This window comes from Petaurus breviceps, unplaced genomic scaffold (assembly GCF_028583685.1).
Source record: "Petaurus breviceps papuanus isolate PSGF00001 unplaced genomic scaffold, PetGlider_PUasm1.0 37, whole genome shotgun sequence".
Lineage (NCBI taxonomy): Eukaryota > Metazoa > Chordata > Mammalia > Diprotodontia > Petauridae > Petaurus > Petaurus breviceps.
In genome coordinates, this window is record NW_027186296.1 from 87,583,689 (window position 1) to 87,599,736 (window position 16,048).

At 37.8% G+C, this 16,048-nt stretch overlaps 1 protein-coding gene across 1 annotated transcript in view; it reads right to left on the reverse strand.

The window, feature by feature from the left end:
• Positions 1-107: 107 nt before the first annotated feature.
• The window catches only part of LOC138168355 (guanylate cyclase 2G-like), a 95,408-nt gene continuing 79,467 nt past the window's right edge, over positions 108-16,048 (reverse strand). The window contains exons 20-23 of the mRNA XM_069097397.1: positions 10,518-10,616; positions 9,060-9,151; positions 7,088-7,189; positions 108-3,685 (exon numbers count right to left, since the gene is read on the reverse strand). Coding sequence (XP_068953498.1) covers positions 3,659-3,685; positions 7,088-7,189; positions 9,060-9,151; positions 10,518-10,616 — 320 coding nt within the window. The 3' untranslated portion in view covers positions 108-3,658. The remainder of the gene's footprint in view (positions 3,686-7,087; positions 7,190-9,059; positions 9,152-10,517; positions 10,617-16,048) is intronic.

Genomic DNA, 16,048 nt, shown 5'->3' on the forward strand with positions numbered 1-16,048 from the left:
CCAGGTTTGGAGGGGTTTTGTTTGTTTAGTTGCTGTTCCCCAGTTTCTATCTGTTGCTGCTTCTTGGGATTGAAAGGGACTTTCCAATTCATCCAATTCCTCTTCCTTTAATTGAGGGTTTTTTTTTAAGTCAAGGGTTGCAGGGGTCCTTTGAAAACTATGCTAAAGATAACAGTGCACTGACCAAACAAAGCTGACCTTTTGAAGGGGAGTTGAAGGCTATTCATTTTGAAGCAATCCTAGTGTAGGATGCCTAAGAAAGGTCAGCTCTTCACATAAGCATGATGCTGCCTATGCAGAATGGCCAGACTTGGGCTTCCAACCCTTCCAATAAATGTGTGGCAACAAGATGCAAAGCTAACGGGCACTATGGGAAAATCAAGGATCTCCAGCCTTTTCTCAGCTTGGTCACAAAATAAATTCATGGGCTCTGACCACCTGAAGAGACTTCAGGCACCATCAGTGAATGGCTTTTTTTATTATACTAACGTAATATAGCACCTATCATAGTAGGTGCTCAATACTTATTTGCTGATCTGAATGAAATAGGAATAGGAATCCTTCTGTACACTTGTGTATACAAAGCTCTTTCAACATGCCCCAGCTATTTTGCAAAATATGAAAGACTCCAAGCTACGCAAATTACACACACACACACACACACCTCCAAAAACAAATCAACAGCTGCTGATTCAACAGTAGGAGTTTATTGTAATAACTATATAAACAATTCAGCTTTTGGTTCAAACCACAAAACCCAACCCATTCAGGAAGTTTCAACTCTAGCAGTTCCATATTTTAATAGTGGGGAACACAGGAGAAAAGCATTTTATTCTAATCAGAAACCTCTTGGCTAGTAAATAGTAAATTTATGTTCACATTCCTGTGAATATAAATTTTTGGCCAGCAGAGCAAATCAATGTCTATGTTCAGTCTGATTTATTTTATTATCAACTTTTACAATCCTGTATATCTATCTGCCTGGTGCTATGTAATAAAAAGTTTCCTAAAACAAATAATTTGTATCTGCTGTTTATGACCTAGAAGCATTATTCTAGATAACCAATTCTCCAGCACACCCACAAGCCTACCTTAATTTCTTTTACTTGCAAATGCATTGCAGGCCCACAGTCACCACTGTGACCTATAAATTTCTGGGTTGTTTCCTGTCAGATTTCCAGGTGTGGAGAAATAAAGAATACATATCTGGAGAAACAGTGACTTTGGTCAACTGGAAATCATAACATGACCAGAATTCTGCTTGTCTCTACTTCCTTATAATCATCAATATTCATGAACATTAAAGAAAATATTCCCAGAAAGGCTCTCTGGTGATCTCCTAGAGGTATGCATAAAAGATAGAAAATATAGATAAGGCTAGAAAGAACCAAATGTTTTCCTCCTTGTTTACAACTTATAGAAGAAAAAAGGGGCAGGACATCAGATGTGGATTTTATGGATAGTCAAAATGCTCATGGTAAGGGAAACCTGTAAAACTTAGTCAATGACACCTTCAGCTAAAACAATAGATTAATAGAGGATGGGGAGGGTCAGACTCCTCCTACAAGATTCTCCAGCTGCTGTTTCTGCTGTCACCAAAATTATCTTTATTTTGTATACACTCATATGTGTACATACAACCATAGTTCCTCCCAGGAAGGTATGTTTTATTTTTGCCTTTGCATTCCCAGCAAGTACCTTGTATCAGTACCTGGCACATAGTTGTGTGTGGTTGTGGTTGTGGTTTGTCCTTCATTCTCGAAGTGGACCATGACATCAGTGAGATGATGACATGACTCACAATTTGACTTTGATTTGAGGGATGGAGGGCTACGCAAGGTCACCAGCCTCACTTTCTTCTCCAGGGCTATCTGGGTCCAGTGGCCCAATATCAATCAGGATGACTGGAGATGGTCCCAGATGCAGTGAAAGACCTACAGTCTCACACCCTAACAATACCTATTTTATGAAAAGGTGGTGCTGGATGACCTGCAGCAGTACTATTCCATAATACTATGATAGAAATTATTACCAAAAAAAAGTATAAAATAAGTCAAATCTCTCTTCTGATTTCCAGGCTAGTACGTAATAGTCATGGTCTCATCTCCTCCCCTCCCTTTCCTGCTCCTTGCACTAAAACATACATATTTTAATTCATCCCTGGATCTCACACTGTATCAATACCCTTTGCCCATGGGACCTCTCCCTCTGATTGAAAGGTGGAGAGCTCCTCCCAGAAGCCAAATTTAAGCAGAGGGCCCAGTTTATCCATCTCTTTATTTACCACCAGGCTATTCTTCTGATCTTTCCCATCACATTCAGGAGCTAGGTATCTTCCCTCCCCTACCCCTTTGGTTTCCTTTTGTTGTCTTCACCCATTAGATTGTGAGTTCCTTCAGAGAAATAACTGTCTTTCTTCTCCATAATTGTATGCCCAGCCCTTATCACATAGTAGACTCTTAATAAATTGTATTGTCTATTAACTGATTATTTTGTCTCAATAGTTTTACCAACCTCCCCTGTACCATATAAGCCAGTGAGAAAATCCTTATTGTAAAGACCCAGAAAAGAAGGCAAACAAGATCCCTAACATCTGGAGAGAGCTCTGCCTGAGCAGGGGCTCCATCTGGAGGGGACTTTAACCCCCAGAGATGCAGAATCTCTAATCTTAACCATTATTAAAAATCTTTGACCCACCAGCTGCTTCAGTCTAGAAATTACTTCTGAGGAATTGGAGGTATCACAATGAACTTGTGGGCCTAGGGAATCTTGCTCAAATGTTAGTTTTAAGCTACAAGACAATGTTTAGAAATCGTCTTAATGTATAATTTAGGTTAATTGATTTGTATAGACAAGGCACAAGATCATAGCCTCATGGATTGAGAACTCAAAGGAACTTAAGAGGACATCCAGTCCAACCCCACCATTTTACAGATGAGGAACCTAAGTCCCAAATAAGTGAAGTTATTTGCCTAAGGTCACACTGGTAGCAAGCAGCAGAATCATGATTCAAACTCACGTCCTCTATATCACAAACTCTTTCCACTTCACACAAATGTACATATATACATGCGTGTATATTGTGTTTTAAACAAATATACATGTATATAAGTGTATGTGTATAATTGGAATTGTTTCGTTGATCTTTTCATATACATTCTTGTCCTTATGAGTTTTGAAACAGCAGAATCATAGAATGTTAGAACTGAAAGAGCCCTTAGCATTCAAATACTCTAGCTGAACTCTTATTTTACAGTTAAGGAAATTGAGACCCAGAGAAAAGGAGTGATTTGATCAATGCCACATAGATGTGACAAGGCTAGGATTTGAATCTGGATATACTGTTTCCTAGTCCAATGTTCTACTCACCACACCATGGTTTCCTAAGCAAAAAAAAAAAATAGCAAAGATTGGACAGACATTGCTAAAAGTCATCATGGCACCAGGTATGGTGCCTTTAGTTGCTAAAAGCAATAAAGCTCACCAAGTATCCTGCCAAATCTGAAAATCTATTGCTCTGATGCTGAGTGAGAGAAACTGGTGAGAAGGATATGTCTCTTGGATGAACTACCCTCTCCATGGCTGACCCAGAAGACAAGGCACCTTTTCAAAGATGCCTCCTTCTAAGCATTGTTTAGGTGGCCTCTGTTTTCTTCTCTTAGGGATCTCTGGTAAGGAGAAGCTCCTGTAACAATGAAAAGGGGAAGATTATTAACAAAGACTCATGGATTCCCTTCTATAGGGCAGAGTAAAACACAGGATTGTCATAGAAACCTGGGATTCTTTTACTCAATACATTCAAGAAATGTTTATTAAACACTATTATATGCAAGGACTGTGGATGCAAAGGCATACACAAAACAGTTCTTGACCTTAAGGAGGGAAACTAAGATAAAATAAGTAAATGCAAACTATATACAAAGAGATTTCCTGAGGGGACAAAGAGCTACTAACTGGAGGTAGCAGAAAAGATATCATGTCAGAGGTGGCACCTGAGCTGTCTTAAAGGAAATAGGGATTCCTAGAGGTAAAGGAAAAGGAGAAGAAGCTGAGCCTTAGGACCTTAGAGGTTCAACCATCGTATTTTTGCAAATGAAGAAAATAAGGCCCAGAGAGGATAAGTGATTTGCCCAAGGACACACAGGTAGCAAAAGCAGTAAGGCCAGGATTCAAATTTAGATCCTGAGATTCGAAGTTCAGCATTTTTTTCTCATTGAAACTTGGTGGTGCCCTTCACAGAAACAGCAAAGAGGGGTGAAGTTTTAAGGAAAGATAATGAAACACAATCAGGATAACACAGGATCTGGCAGCTTCTACACTGAGGGATCAAAGGGCTTGGAATATGATATTCTGGAGGTCAAAGGAGCTAGGATTAAAACCAAGAATTACCTACCCAGCAAAACTGAGTATCATGTTTCAGGGGAAAATATGGTCATTTAATGAAATAGAGGACTTTCAAGCATTCTTGATGAAAAAACCAGAGTTGAATAGAAAATTTGACATTCAGATACAAGAAGCAAGAGAAGCATGAGAAGGTAAACAAGGAAAAGAAATTATAAGGAACTTATTAAAGTCAAACTATTTACATTCCTACATGGAAAATGATAATTGTAAGTCATGAGACTTTTCTCAGTATGAGGATAGTTGAAGGGAATATATATGTGTGTGTGTGTGTATACATATGTATATGTTTATATAGGAGGGTATATGTGCATATAAATACATATGTTGGTGTGTGTCTATATGTATACATAGACAGATGGCAGGGGATCAGTTGAATAGGAAGGGATGATATCTAACAAATAAAATTAAGAGGTGAGAGAGGAATATAATGAGAGGAGATAGGGAGAAAAAATAGGGTAAATTATCTCATATAAAAGAGGCAAGAGAAAACTGTTACAATGGAGGGGAAGAACAGGGAGCCAAAAGGAAATGGGTCAACCTTACTCTCATGGAATTTGGCTTAAGTAGGGAATAATAAAGACAGTAAATTGGATGTCTCACCCTACAGGAAAGTAGGGGGAAGGGGATAAGAGGGGGGATTATAGAAGGGAGAGCAGATTGGGGGGGAGGGTAGTTAAAAGCACACACTTCTGAAAAGGGACAGGGTCAAAGTAGAAAATAGAATAAGTGGGGACAGGATAGGATGGAGGGTAATATAGTCAGTCTTTCACAATGTATCTACTATGGAAATGTTTTGCGTAACTACACATATACAACCTATATTGAATTGCTTATCTTCCCAGTAAGGGTGGGTGATGAGGGAAGAAGGGAAAGAATCTGGAAATCAAAGTTTTAAAATCAAATGTAAAAAATATTATTATTATTACATGTAACTGGGAAGTAAGATATACAGGCCCTAGGGTATAGAAATCTATCTTGCCCTTAGAAAATCAGAGAGGGATGAGGGGAGGATACAAGAGAGAGCAGATTGGGGGAAGGGGTATTCAGTAGGATCTCTATTTTGGGGTGGTGGGTAGGGGAAAGATGGAGAGAAAATGTGTAACTCAAAATTGTGGAAATAAATGTTGAAAACTAAAAATAACCCCCCCCCCCGAATTTTTTAAATATGCTACCCATCACCTGAGCCTTCAGCAAGTAGTAATCTTTTTTGAGGGTGAAGGGTCTTTCCTCCATATTGATAGCTGCTGATTGATTAGGTGGTGGTTGTTGAAGGTTGGAGTAGTTTTGGCAATTTCTTAAAATAAGACAATAATGAAGTTTGCCACATTCATTGATGCTTTCTTTCACTTGAACACTTAGAGGCTCTTGCAGGGTTCTTAACTGACCCAGTTTCAATATTGTAGTGTCTCATAAAATACAGAAGACCAGAGGAAAGGGAGAGGAATGAAACAGCAAATTGGTGCAGCAATCAGAACACATACAACATTTATTGATTAAGTTTGCTGTCTTACTTGGATGTGGTTCATGCTGCCCCAAATCAATGACAATAGTAACATCAAAGATCACTGATCCCATGTCTCCCTATCAGATATAATAATAATGAAAAAGTTTGAAATATTTTAAGAATTACCAAAATGTGACAGATATAATGTGAGTGCATGCTATTGGAAAAATGCAACCCATAGATTCTATGTATAATTGCTCCAAAAACCCTTTCAATCTGTAATAAATAAATGAATAAATGAATGAATAAAACAATACCAAAAAAAAATCCCAACCCTGTAATATCTATGAAATACAGTGAAATAAGTTTTGCCTATATTAGCTATTGGTCTTCTCACTTTTGTGCTGGTTTATTCCTCTTATGTTTCAGATGAAAACACATCCATTAGTGTGTTTTGTGCCTGTGAATGTTTGGAGACTTTTCTGAATTGGGAATCAAAGCTCTAAGACTTTGAGGGCTGGCTGATCAACATTATAAGGGAAACAAAGTGTGCACTTAAGAGAAGAGCAACCAGGAAAACAATGGCATAATTATTATCCACATTCTCTTCTGTCTGCAAGGGAAAGGCAGGCAGGAGGCATTATGATGAAACTTGTTCTGTTCTCTCCCTTTCTCCTCCTCCAGTGTGAGATTACCAATCAGTGTGATTCCTGAGTTAATGAACTGAAAACATCTGGTCGCTGAGGAAGCTGATAGGCAGAGGGGGATTGAAAACATACAGGTCTTGGAGCAATAACCCTCCTCTTGTCCCCAAAGAAAAATACTTATAATTCTCTATACTATATGCCCCAATCCAAATGAGCTCTGTGCATATGCTCTGTGTAACTGGGATTTCAACTAGAGTCAGGAAAAGGAGGTGAAACAGATGGGATGTGCCTAAAAAGAAAAAATTCACTACATCTAATCTCCACCCTTACATAAATCGAGGCTTCTTAACCCACTGACCATAGATAGATTTAAGAGAGAGACATGAACTTGGAGGGGGGAAAAATTAAAGATTTATTTTTACTAATGTCTAACTGAAGTTAAACGTTCATTAACTTAAGAATATCTTCATCAGACTTCCAAAGGGGTCCAGGACAAAAGAAAAAAGGTGGAAACCTTTACTCAATGAATGTTAGGTCTGTTTCTTCATGATGATATCAGCAAAGAGAGCCATTGTAAGGGAGGGAGACTTACCCCCAAGGGTTTCTGGAGCTCATTCTCTTCAGTTAGCTCTGGCAGGGATATGGCAAGCCCAGCTTTTCCTTTTAGCCAATAGGTAGTTTGTTCTCCTTTGCCCTGTGAAAGTCAATAGTTACAAGCTTAGTTACAAAGAATGTCCATACATTCAGTAAGTCAGACAGCATTGGGGACTACAGTCCACGAGATATCTGAGTTCTAGTGCCTCATGGTATGGGGAAGGGGACAGGTGGCATCTCTTCAGGGAATCCAGCCAGGTGACCCAGTGGATATGAGTGCAGGATTTGGAGTCAGGAAGACTATAGTTCAAATCCTGCCTCAGACACTTACTAGCTGTGTGACACTGGGCAAGTCACTTAGTCTACCTCCTTCTCAGTTTTCTCATCTGTAAAATGAGGATAATAATAGGCCCTATCTCATAGGGATGCTGTGAAGATCAAATGAGATAACATATGTACAGCGTTTGCAAACCTTAAAGAGCTATATAAATTCTAGCAATTATTATTATTGGGTCAACTAAGTGGTATAGTAGATAGAGTACTGGGCCAGGAATCAGGAATACCTGAGTTCAAATTCAACCTCAAACACTGACTAGCTATGTGACCCTGGACAAGTTACTTAATCCTATTTGCCTCAGTTTCCTTATCTGTAGAATAAACTGGAGAACAGCAAACCACTTCAGTAGCTTTGCCAAGAAAATTCCAAATTGAGTCATGAAGAGTCAGATATGACTGAAAAATGACTGAACAAGAATTATTATTGTTATTGTTATTGAAAAATTAGGCCCTTGAAGGTTTTTATAAGAAGCATAGAAAATAATAATGATAATTATAATTATAAAAGTCACACTTCAAGTACTTTAAAATTTACACAATAGTTTCCTCATTACAACTGTATGGGTTGTAATTAGATGTATGTTCATTTTGTAGATGGAAAAACTATGTCTAGGGTCAAACAACTGGCAAATGTTAAAACTAGAACTCAAATCCAAGTCTTCAGACAGCAAGATTCTGTTTAAACAGAAATTTAGTAATTAGACAGGGGACAAGAGTGTATTATGTCTTTAAATGAGGGGAAGGGTTGTGAGTGGGCAGAGTAGAAAAGACCCAGATTCTAATCCTAACTCTGTTACTATGTGACTACAGGCAAATTTCTTTATTCTTTGAGCAGTCATTTCCTCATTTGTTAACTGGGTATAGTGATGCCAGCAGTACCTCCTTCATGATGTTTTGAGGCTCAAATTAAATAAAGAATATCAGAGTTTTACAAACTTTAAAGCACCATATGTAGTGCAGGTGTTATTTCAAAAAGAAAATCTCACTGCTGCTGATTGCTAGAAATTTAAAGGTTAAAATAAAAACCTCTACAGCCATTTTCTGAAATTAATTGGTAAAAAAAAAAAAAGAACTTGAGAAAAGACCAGACCTTTACAACTATGAGGCAGAGCTCTCCACCATACCACATTCCTTTGCTACTCTCCCTGGTGCTCCATTACTGGAAAATAGTGTTTAGGTAATCTCATTCATCTTACAGTGTTAGTGGTTTCCTGGTGCACCTTTCTCCGCCCTATTTGTGTTTTAAACCAGAACTCTCTTCTCCCCTTCAAGGAAAAACACAATACTTAACCTAAAGTAATGGTCTCACAAATATGGAATTTCCTTGTGTTGGGCTAGTGGGGGAGCAAAGAGGGGCCCTCTCCATAGCCCTTCTTAAGTTCTATCATATTGATTCCCTATTTCATCACCAAGTCAGAAAAACTTTAATATGGAAATTCGTAAGACTGATTTTATTATTAATTCAACCTAGGAAAATATATCCTCCTCATTGCTGAAGAAAGAGGGTAATGGAGGTGAAAAGACACTTTTTCCACTTTGTCCATGGAGCTCCATATATTAGAGAAAAAAGTCAGATATTTGATAATAGCAGGCCATGTTACAAAGATGAACTAGGTTGGTGCCTCCATCATTACCTTTACTTCAATGGTACCTCGTTCTTGTAGGTCATATCCCCCTATTGACCTCAGGACACTGGCAGTGGTCTGAGAAACGTGAATCCGAAGAGCTATAACAAAAGAGGAGCCTAGTTATTGCTGAAGGAATGACTTTTCCATGGATGAGGTCTATTTATGAAAGGATAAACCATATTATTTGGGGTCCTAGATTGAAATGGTCTTTCATAAAGCAAATCACAATGCAGTACCCCTGATGGAGACAGAACATTGGGCCAGACTCCTTTGACCACCAGCTATAAGCCCCCAGATCCTCATCTGGTCAATACAGAAACAGAAGGGCCACATTGGCATTGCAAATAGGTGTCTTTTTTCAGAATGGAAATTAATGAGCCGCCTCAGATTTCAATAGGATCAAAGGCTGACCAGCCACTGTGCCAAAGTCTGCATGTATTATTCATTATTATCTCTGGTAACTAGAAGTACAAATGAGCTTACTTTTGAGTCGTCAATATGTTGCATACACACTGAGAACCTACTCTGCAAACCTTTACTTACAAGAGAAGGAGGTAGGTCAGAGTTTGGGGTTTGAATCGTTTGGGATAAACCTACAGACAATGAGGTAATGGGGAGTGGGGAGGGTGATTTGTTTTCATGTGGGATAAACACTGAAATAGAAAAGAGATAGGGGTTCTGGTCTTAGCTCTACCACTGGCTGTGTAACCCTTCTCTTTCCCTGTTTTCTCAACTATAAAATGATAGGCTTGGACTAGATGTTCTATGAGTTTCCTTTTGGCTCTAAGGGTCTGGATTCCTAATGAGCTGTAGAGAAAAGCCCAGTTTAAAAAAGGAAACACACCCTTTTTAAAAATTTCAAGAGATCATATCCTCACACACACACACAAACACACACATATATACACATACATACACATACATGCCTATATATATAATGTATTTCAAGCAATCACAACCTAAATGCTATACAGGTCAAATTCCTAAGTGATTTTCCTTTTTCCAGTTGACAAATTAACCACTAATTCAAAGGAATTTAGATGAACAAAATCCCAGAAAAATAAAGCAATTTGCTGTTCATTTGGATTTTTCTATCATAGAAGCCTGGAATCCCAGAATGTTCCATCTAAAAGGGACCTCAAAGATCTAGTCCAACCCCTCATTTTGCAGATCTTTTCATTCTTCCTTTCATTATGTGTCATTGTGATGACTTTGTTGTCTCTTTAGAATATAAACTCTCTGAGGGAAGAGACTGTCTGCTAAAAGCACTTTGCACACTAGGATGTCCAGAAAACCATTTGCTCAGTGATATTTGATAAGTATGGTGTGATCTTCTTTATCACCCTGGTGGAAAAAAAGAAAGGAGACAAAAATGCAAATGGGTTTTCTAAAAATAGTCTCTATTTAAAGTTCAAAGACCTGAAAGGGTATCGCACTTAGAAGCCAGATATAAAGGATACCCACGGAGGCTGTTGCTTTCCATCCTGGATGCCATGTTCACAGTATCTCCAAATAGGCAATACCTGGGCATTGTGATCCCCACAACACCAGCAACTACAGGACCTAAAGAAGAGAATAAGCAAGGCTTTGGTGAATCAGAACCAGGAAACTACAAGCCAGACAGAGTTTCCAGTACCTAAAGGCACACAAACATAATCACTTGTCCAAGAAATATGGCAGTTTCCTTTCACAAGGCAGGAAAATGAGCAATAGAGATTTTTAGGCAACAGAATTTCTAAATGTATCACTAGTACATATTAAATGGTGACTGCTTGTGTATAGGACAATAATAGTAGCAACAATAACAATAAAAGCCACTTGTCTTATACTTTAAAATTTCAAAGAATTTTTTTTTTGTTTCTAGATATGAAGTTAGAGGGCCTGGGTTCAGATTCCGGCTTTGCCAATTACCATTTATATGAACTAGGGGAAGCTGAATCCTCTCTGGGCAATAGTTTCCTCGTGTTGAAAACAAGAGGATTGGAACAGATGATCTCTGAGGTCTCTTCCAAATCTAAAATTGTAATCTTTTATACATGTTTTCATTTGATCCTCACAAAACCCTCAAGGTACATATTTCCCTTTTCACAGATAAAGATATTGAGGCTCTGAGTGCTTAAGTAAGGCAACATAGTATGGGAGAAAGAATTCAATGTATTTCTAACACATTGTTAGTGCCTATTACATTCAAGACATTGTGGTAGAAGTGGGGGATTCAAAACCAAAAATGGGTCAGTTCCAGTACCCAAGGACCTTAGAACCTGCTGGGATAATGCAAAATACACACACGTAAGTGAATTTGAAGGAGAGAGTTTAACAACTGAGATAACCAAAGAAATATCCCTGGAGGAGCTAAGATGAACCTTGAATGATGAGTATAATAAATAATTATAGCACATATAGAACTTTTTGGTTTATTAATTATAAATAACAACAATAAATCAGATACTACTGGTATTATCATCTCCATTTCTTAGATGAGGAAGCAGAGGCTGAGAGAGATTAAGAAATCTTTCTCCAGTTGCACAAATAGAAAGTATCAAAGGCAGGATTTGAACTCACATCTTCCCTATTTAAGTTCAGCACCCTGGGGGTAGAGGTAAAGTGGACATAGACATGGAGAATAATTTGTTTGAATGCATGAAGACAGGACATAGAATGCTATAATCAGGAAATGGCTAGCAGTCAATCCCCTTTCACTAGAATTTGTGTATAGAAAATAGGCTAATATAAAATAAAATGGAAAAGTAAGTTGGATTCAAATTATAGTCTTTAAAAAGAGGATGAGAAGTCTGTACTTTATTTTAAAGGCAATGGGGAAAATTACTGAAGATTTTTGAGAAAGATGGTCTGAAATCTCCCTTAGGAAGATGAATTAGGTGTCCCTATGACAGACGTACTCGAGAGATGGAGAGAGAAAACAATGAAACAAAATAAAAGGTTTTTATAGTTGCAATAGTGAGAGGTGATGAGGGCATGACCTGAGTAAAGGAAAGAATGGGACAGAATCTGGAGATACTTTGGAGGTGGAATTGACAGGACTTGGCAACTAATAGACTGTAAAATAAATGAAAAGTATTAATTAAGCTTACTATGTGTCAACCACCATGCTAAGCATCAGGTATGCAAATACAAAAAGTGGACAGTGCCTGCCCATAAGAGCATACATCCTAGTGGGAGATACAAAACATACAAAGAAATAGTGGCCAGAGAAGGGAGTTTTGTCACAAAACTTGAGTGGAACAATAGAGCAGTGAATTAATCCACCCTTCCCAAAGCCAGCAACAGAAGGGGTAGGGGAGGGGTACTTGTGATGTAGCAGAACAGAAAATGTCTGGGGTAAAGATGAAGGGATGTTCCAGTGAGTTTGGAGATGAGCAGTTTTGATCCTCCCAGGCATGGACTATTAAGCAAAAATGCCTGTTTCCAAAGAAGAATAGGAAAAAAGGAAAAGAACCTATATGTTCTAAAATGTTTAAAGCAATTCCCTTTGTGGTGGCAAACAATTGGACATTGTAGGGATGCCCATCAATTGGGGAAAAGCTGAACAAGTTGTGGTATATGGTTGTGATGGAATATTACTATGCTATAAGAAATGATGAACTCAATGACTGTAGAAAAATTTGGAAAGATTTACACAAAATAATGAAGAGTGAAGTGAGCAGAACCAAGAGAACATTGTATACAGTAACAGTAATATTGTTTTAAGAATAATTTTAAGTGAATAAGTCATTTTGCCTATTATATATACCCAAATTAACAATAAAGGGCATATGAAGAAAGATGCTATCTGTATCCAGAGAAATAAATGATAAATAGAAGTATATATAGAATAATTATACATATAGATATATCCCTATTTGTGTCTAATGTTAACCATCTCTAGGGTGAGGGGGGGAAAGGAAAGAAAAAAGAAAGAAAAAATGTATATGTTAATTTTATTATATATTTTAAAGGAATAGCAAGTTGTAAATAATAGATTTACAATTTCATGTGCAATCATCTTTTTAAAACTATCCTATTTTATGGAAATGCTTGTTTTATTCCATGAATTAAAAATAAAGTATTTTTTAGAAAAAGAAAAAAAGTTTGTTGGTAAGAAAAGCTAAATAAGGTAAGTTGGTAAATAAAAGACTGAAAAAAGAAAGGAGAAGAAATTGGGTGTGACTGTCAAGTGTACGGAAACTGACAACAATGATGTTGAAGATCCCCTACAGCAGTTTGTTATAGTAATTCCCCAGGGGAGCTACTAGTAATAAGGACAAGTGTGGAAGATCTCATTCTACCGTGTTTCCCCGATAATAAGACCTATCCCGAAAATAAGCCCTCCCCTTACTGTGTAAGATTCCTCTAAAAATAAGCCCTCCCCCCGAAAATAAGCCCTATTGAGATTGCTACTGTAGTGAAGGTGATCCCTTGGGCTACAGCAGTGAGCGTGTCATCCTGTTCTTCCCCAGTGATTTGCTTGCTGGCGCCATTGAGAGCAGTGCCGCGGAGGAGAGCTGAGGCAGGACAACATAAGCCCTCCCCTGAAAATAAGCCCTCTGGTGTTTTTCTTTCCAAAAAATATAATAAGACAGTGTCTTATTATCGGGGAAACACGGTAGCAAGTGTGAAGTACAGGAGGAATTGTACAGTGACCTGAATGGAGAGTATGATGTATTTCTGCCAAGGACAAGTGAATGATTTTGATGCTTAAGGTGCAAGATGATCTCCTTCACAGAAGAGAAGGTAAAGGAACTTGAGGATTGCCTTTTAGCTCTGCAGGTAAATAAGGAGAAGAGAATATTGCACAAAAGCAGCTTAGACACAAAAATAAAGAAGAAATATCAGAAGAGAAGGAAATCCTGATTTGTGTTGAGATGTCACAGGTTAGATGGAACATCATGCAGACAGGAAAAGGAAGGAGGACGACCACTGAACACCTGAAGCTAAGCAACAGATAACAAAGCTCTTCCTTCCCAGGAGGAAGCTGGATGCAGCTGCCTATTCTCCCTAGAATGATCATGTGAATCCACAGATGCTTTCAGGTGAGAGACAATCCAGTAAAGGTCAGAGAAAGATGAGACAACCACAGGATGGGGTGGTTGGCCATTCCTGCCTAAGGGTTACTGAGTCAGCTCTTCTGTCCTCTGAAAATGATAAGGAATAGAGAAAGATCAAAGGAGTCTTCCTCCCAGTTTGTATGCTTGATATGACAGAAAGCCTCCCCAGGTTTATGAAACTAAATATCTGCCCCCTAATTATGGTGATTTATGTGGGCACAAATGATACTGACAGAAGGAACCCAAAACCTTTACTGAATACTACAAAGACTAAGGTTAAGAGACCAGAGATCTTAGAGGCAGAGATGGGAGGTTATTTTATTATACTTTTCATCACTAATTTAAATAGAAGGCAATGGATTCAGAAAGCAAAGGAATATTTGAGAAGTGAATAGAAAGTTAAGAAGATGGTGCCAAAAAACACAATTTGGATTTCTGAACCATTATTTTAAAACAGAGAAATGCCAAACTTCTGGTTAGAGGTGATGCATTCTCAACAAGGGCTGGTAGAAGTACATTTTTGCCTGGAATTATATGCATCTAATCAAAAGGACTTTAAACTAAAAAGAAAGAGAGAAAACTATCTGTATACTTGTCAAGCCTGGTACCACAGGAAGTAGCTTTAATGTAGAAAGAATAATAGGACTAGCTACATAGAGTAGTTCACAAGACACAGTCACCTCATATCTATCCTTAGCTCAAAGCATTCAAGGGTATATTTTCCCTTTCTTCTCTGTGTAACATTTCTTTTACCCTCCATCTTCTTGATACAGGTCAGGCCCTCTCTACCTCCTCAGATCATTTTCCTTTGTTTTTACACTGGAGTCCTTTTAAATAAAGTTTTGTTGTTGTCTAGTCATTTTCAGTCAGATCCAACTCTTCATGACCCCATTTGGGGTTTCCTTAGCAAAGATATTATAGTGGTTTGCCATTTCCTTCTCCAGTTCATTTTTATAGATAAGGGAACTAAGGCAAACAGGATTAAGTGACTTGCCCAGAGTCACACAGCTGGTAAGTGTCTGAGGTCAGATACTTAAAGAAATATTTCATTTATTTAATAATCTGAAGAGTGAACAGTATTTCAAGAAGGAATATAATAATAAAACCCATGGCCTCAGAAGTCTATATGCATATGTACAAAATGTAGGAAACAAGCAATATGAAATTGTAATCCTAATTCAGGGAGATATATCTGACCTCATATACATGTCATTTATACGGTGATATTCGTGTCTAGAATATGACTCTAGAAGGATGGACCTTTTAAAAAAAACAGGATAGGAAAGAGGAAAAGTGGCATGTAATTGTATATTTTTCATTCACGTGAATACAGTAACCTGGAGGAGAAAAGTGAATGGTAGAGAGCATTTAGGTAAGGACCAATGAAGGAGAAAATTGTATTGCTATTGGAGTATACTACAGATTAATTAGATAAAAAGAGGAAATAGATGAGTCTAGGAAATACATCACAAGCCTGAAATAGAGGCATGATATATAATAGCAATTTGGGAGACCTCAAATATCTGGAGGTTTGATAGAACTCTCTCTGCTAAAAGTCGAGAAACATTAGTTTAATGTTCAAATAATCTTAATGATCAAATAGCTCCTAAGTTATTCTCCATCCTTCAAGAAGTGGAGGAACAAACCAAGGGAAATTCTATTTTGGACCTTATTCTGCCCACCATGAAATAACTGGTTAATAGAGTAGAAATGATTGGGAACTTGGGAGGAAGTAACCACTCTATCTTCAAAATTTATAATAGAGGAGTGAAACCCTGGCAGAATCTGAAAAACAACTTAGTAGATTAATAGAGAACAGATTTTAAAATATTCAAGGAAAAGATAACTAGGATCCTATGGATGAAATTCTGTATGTCAGATCAAAAGGGAAGAGCAGTTCAAAAAATTAAATTCTGAAGACACAAAGAGAAATAATCCTGATAAGGAGGA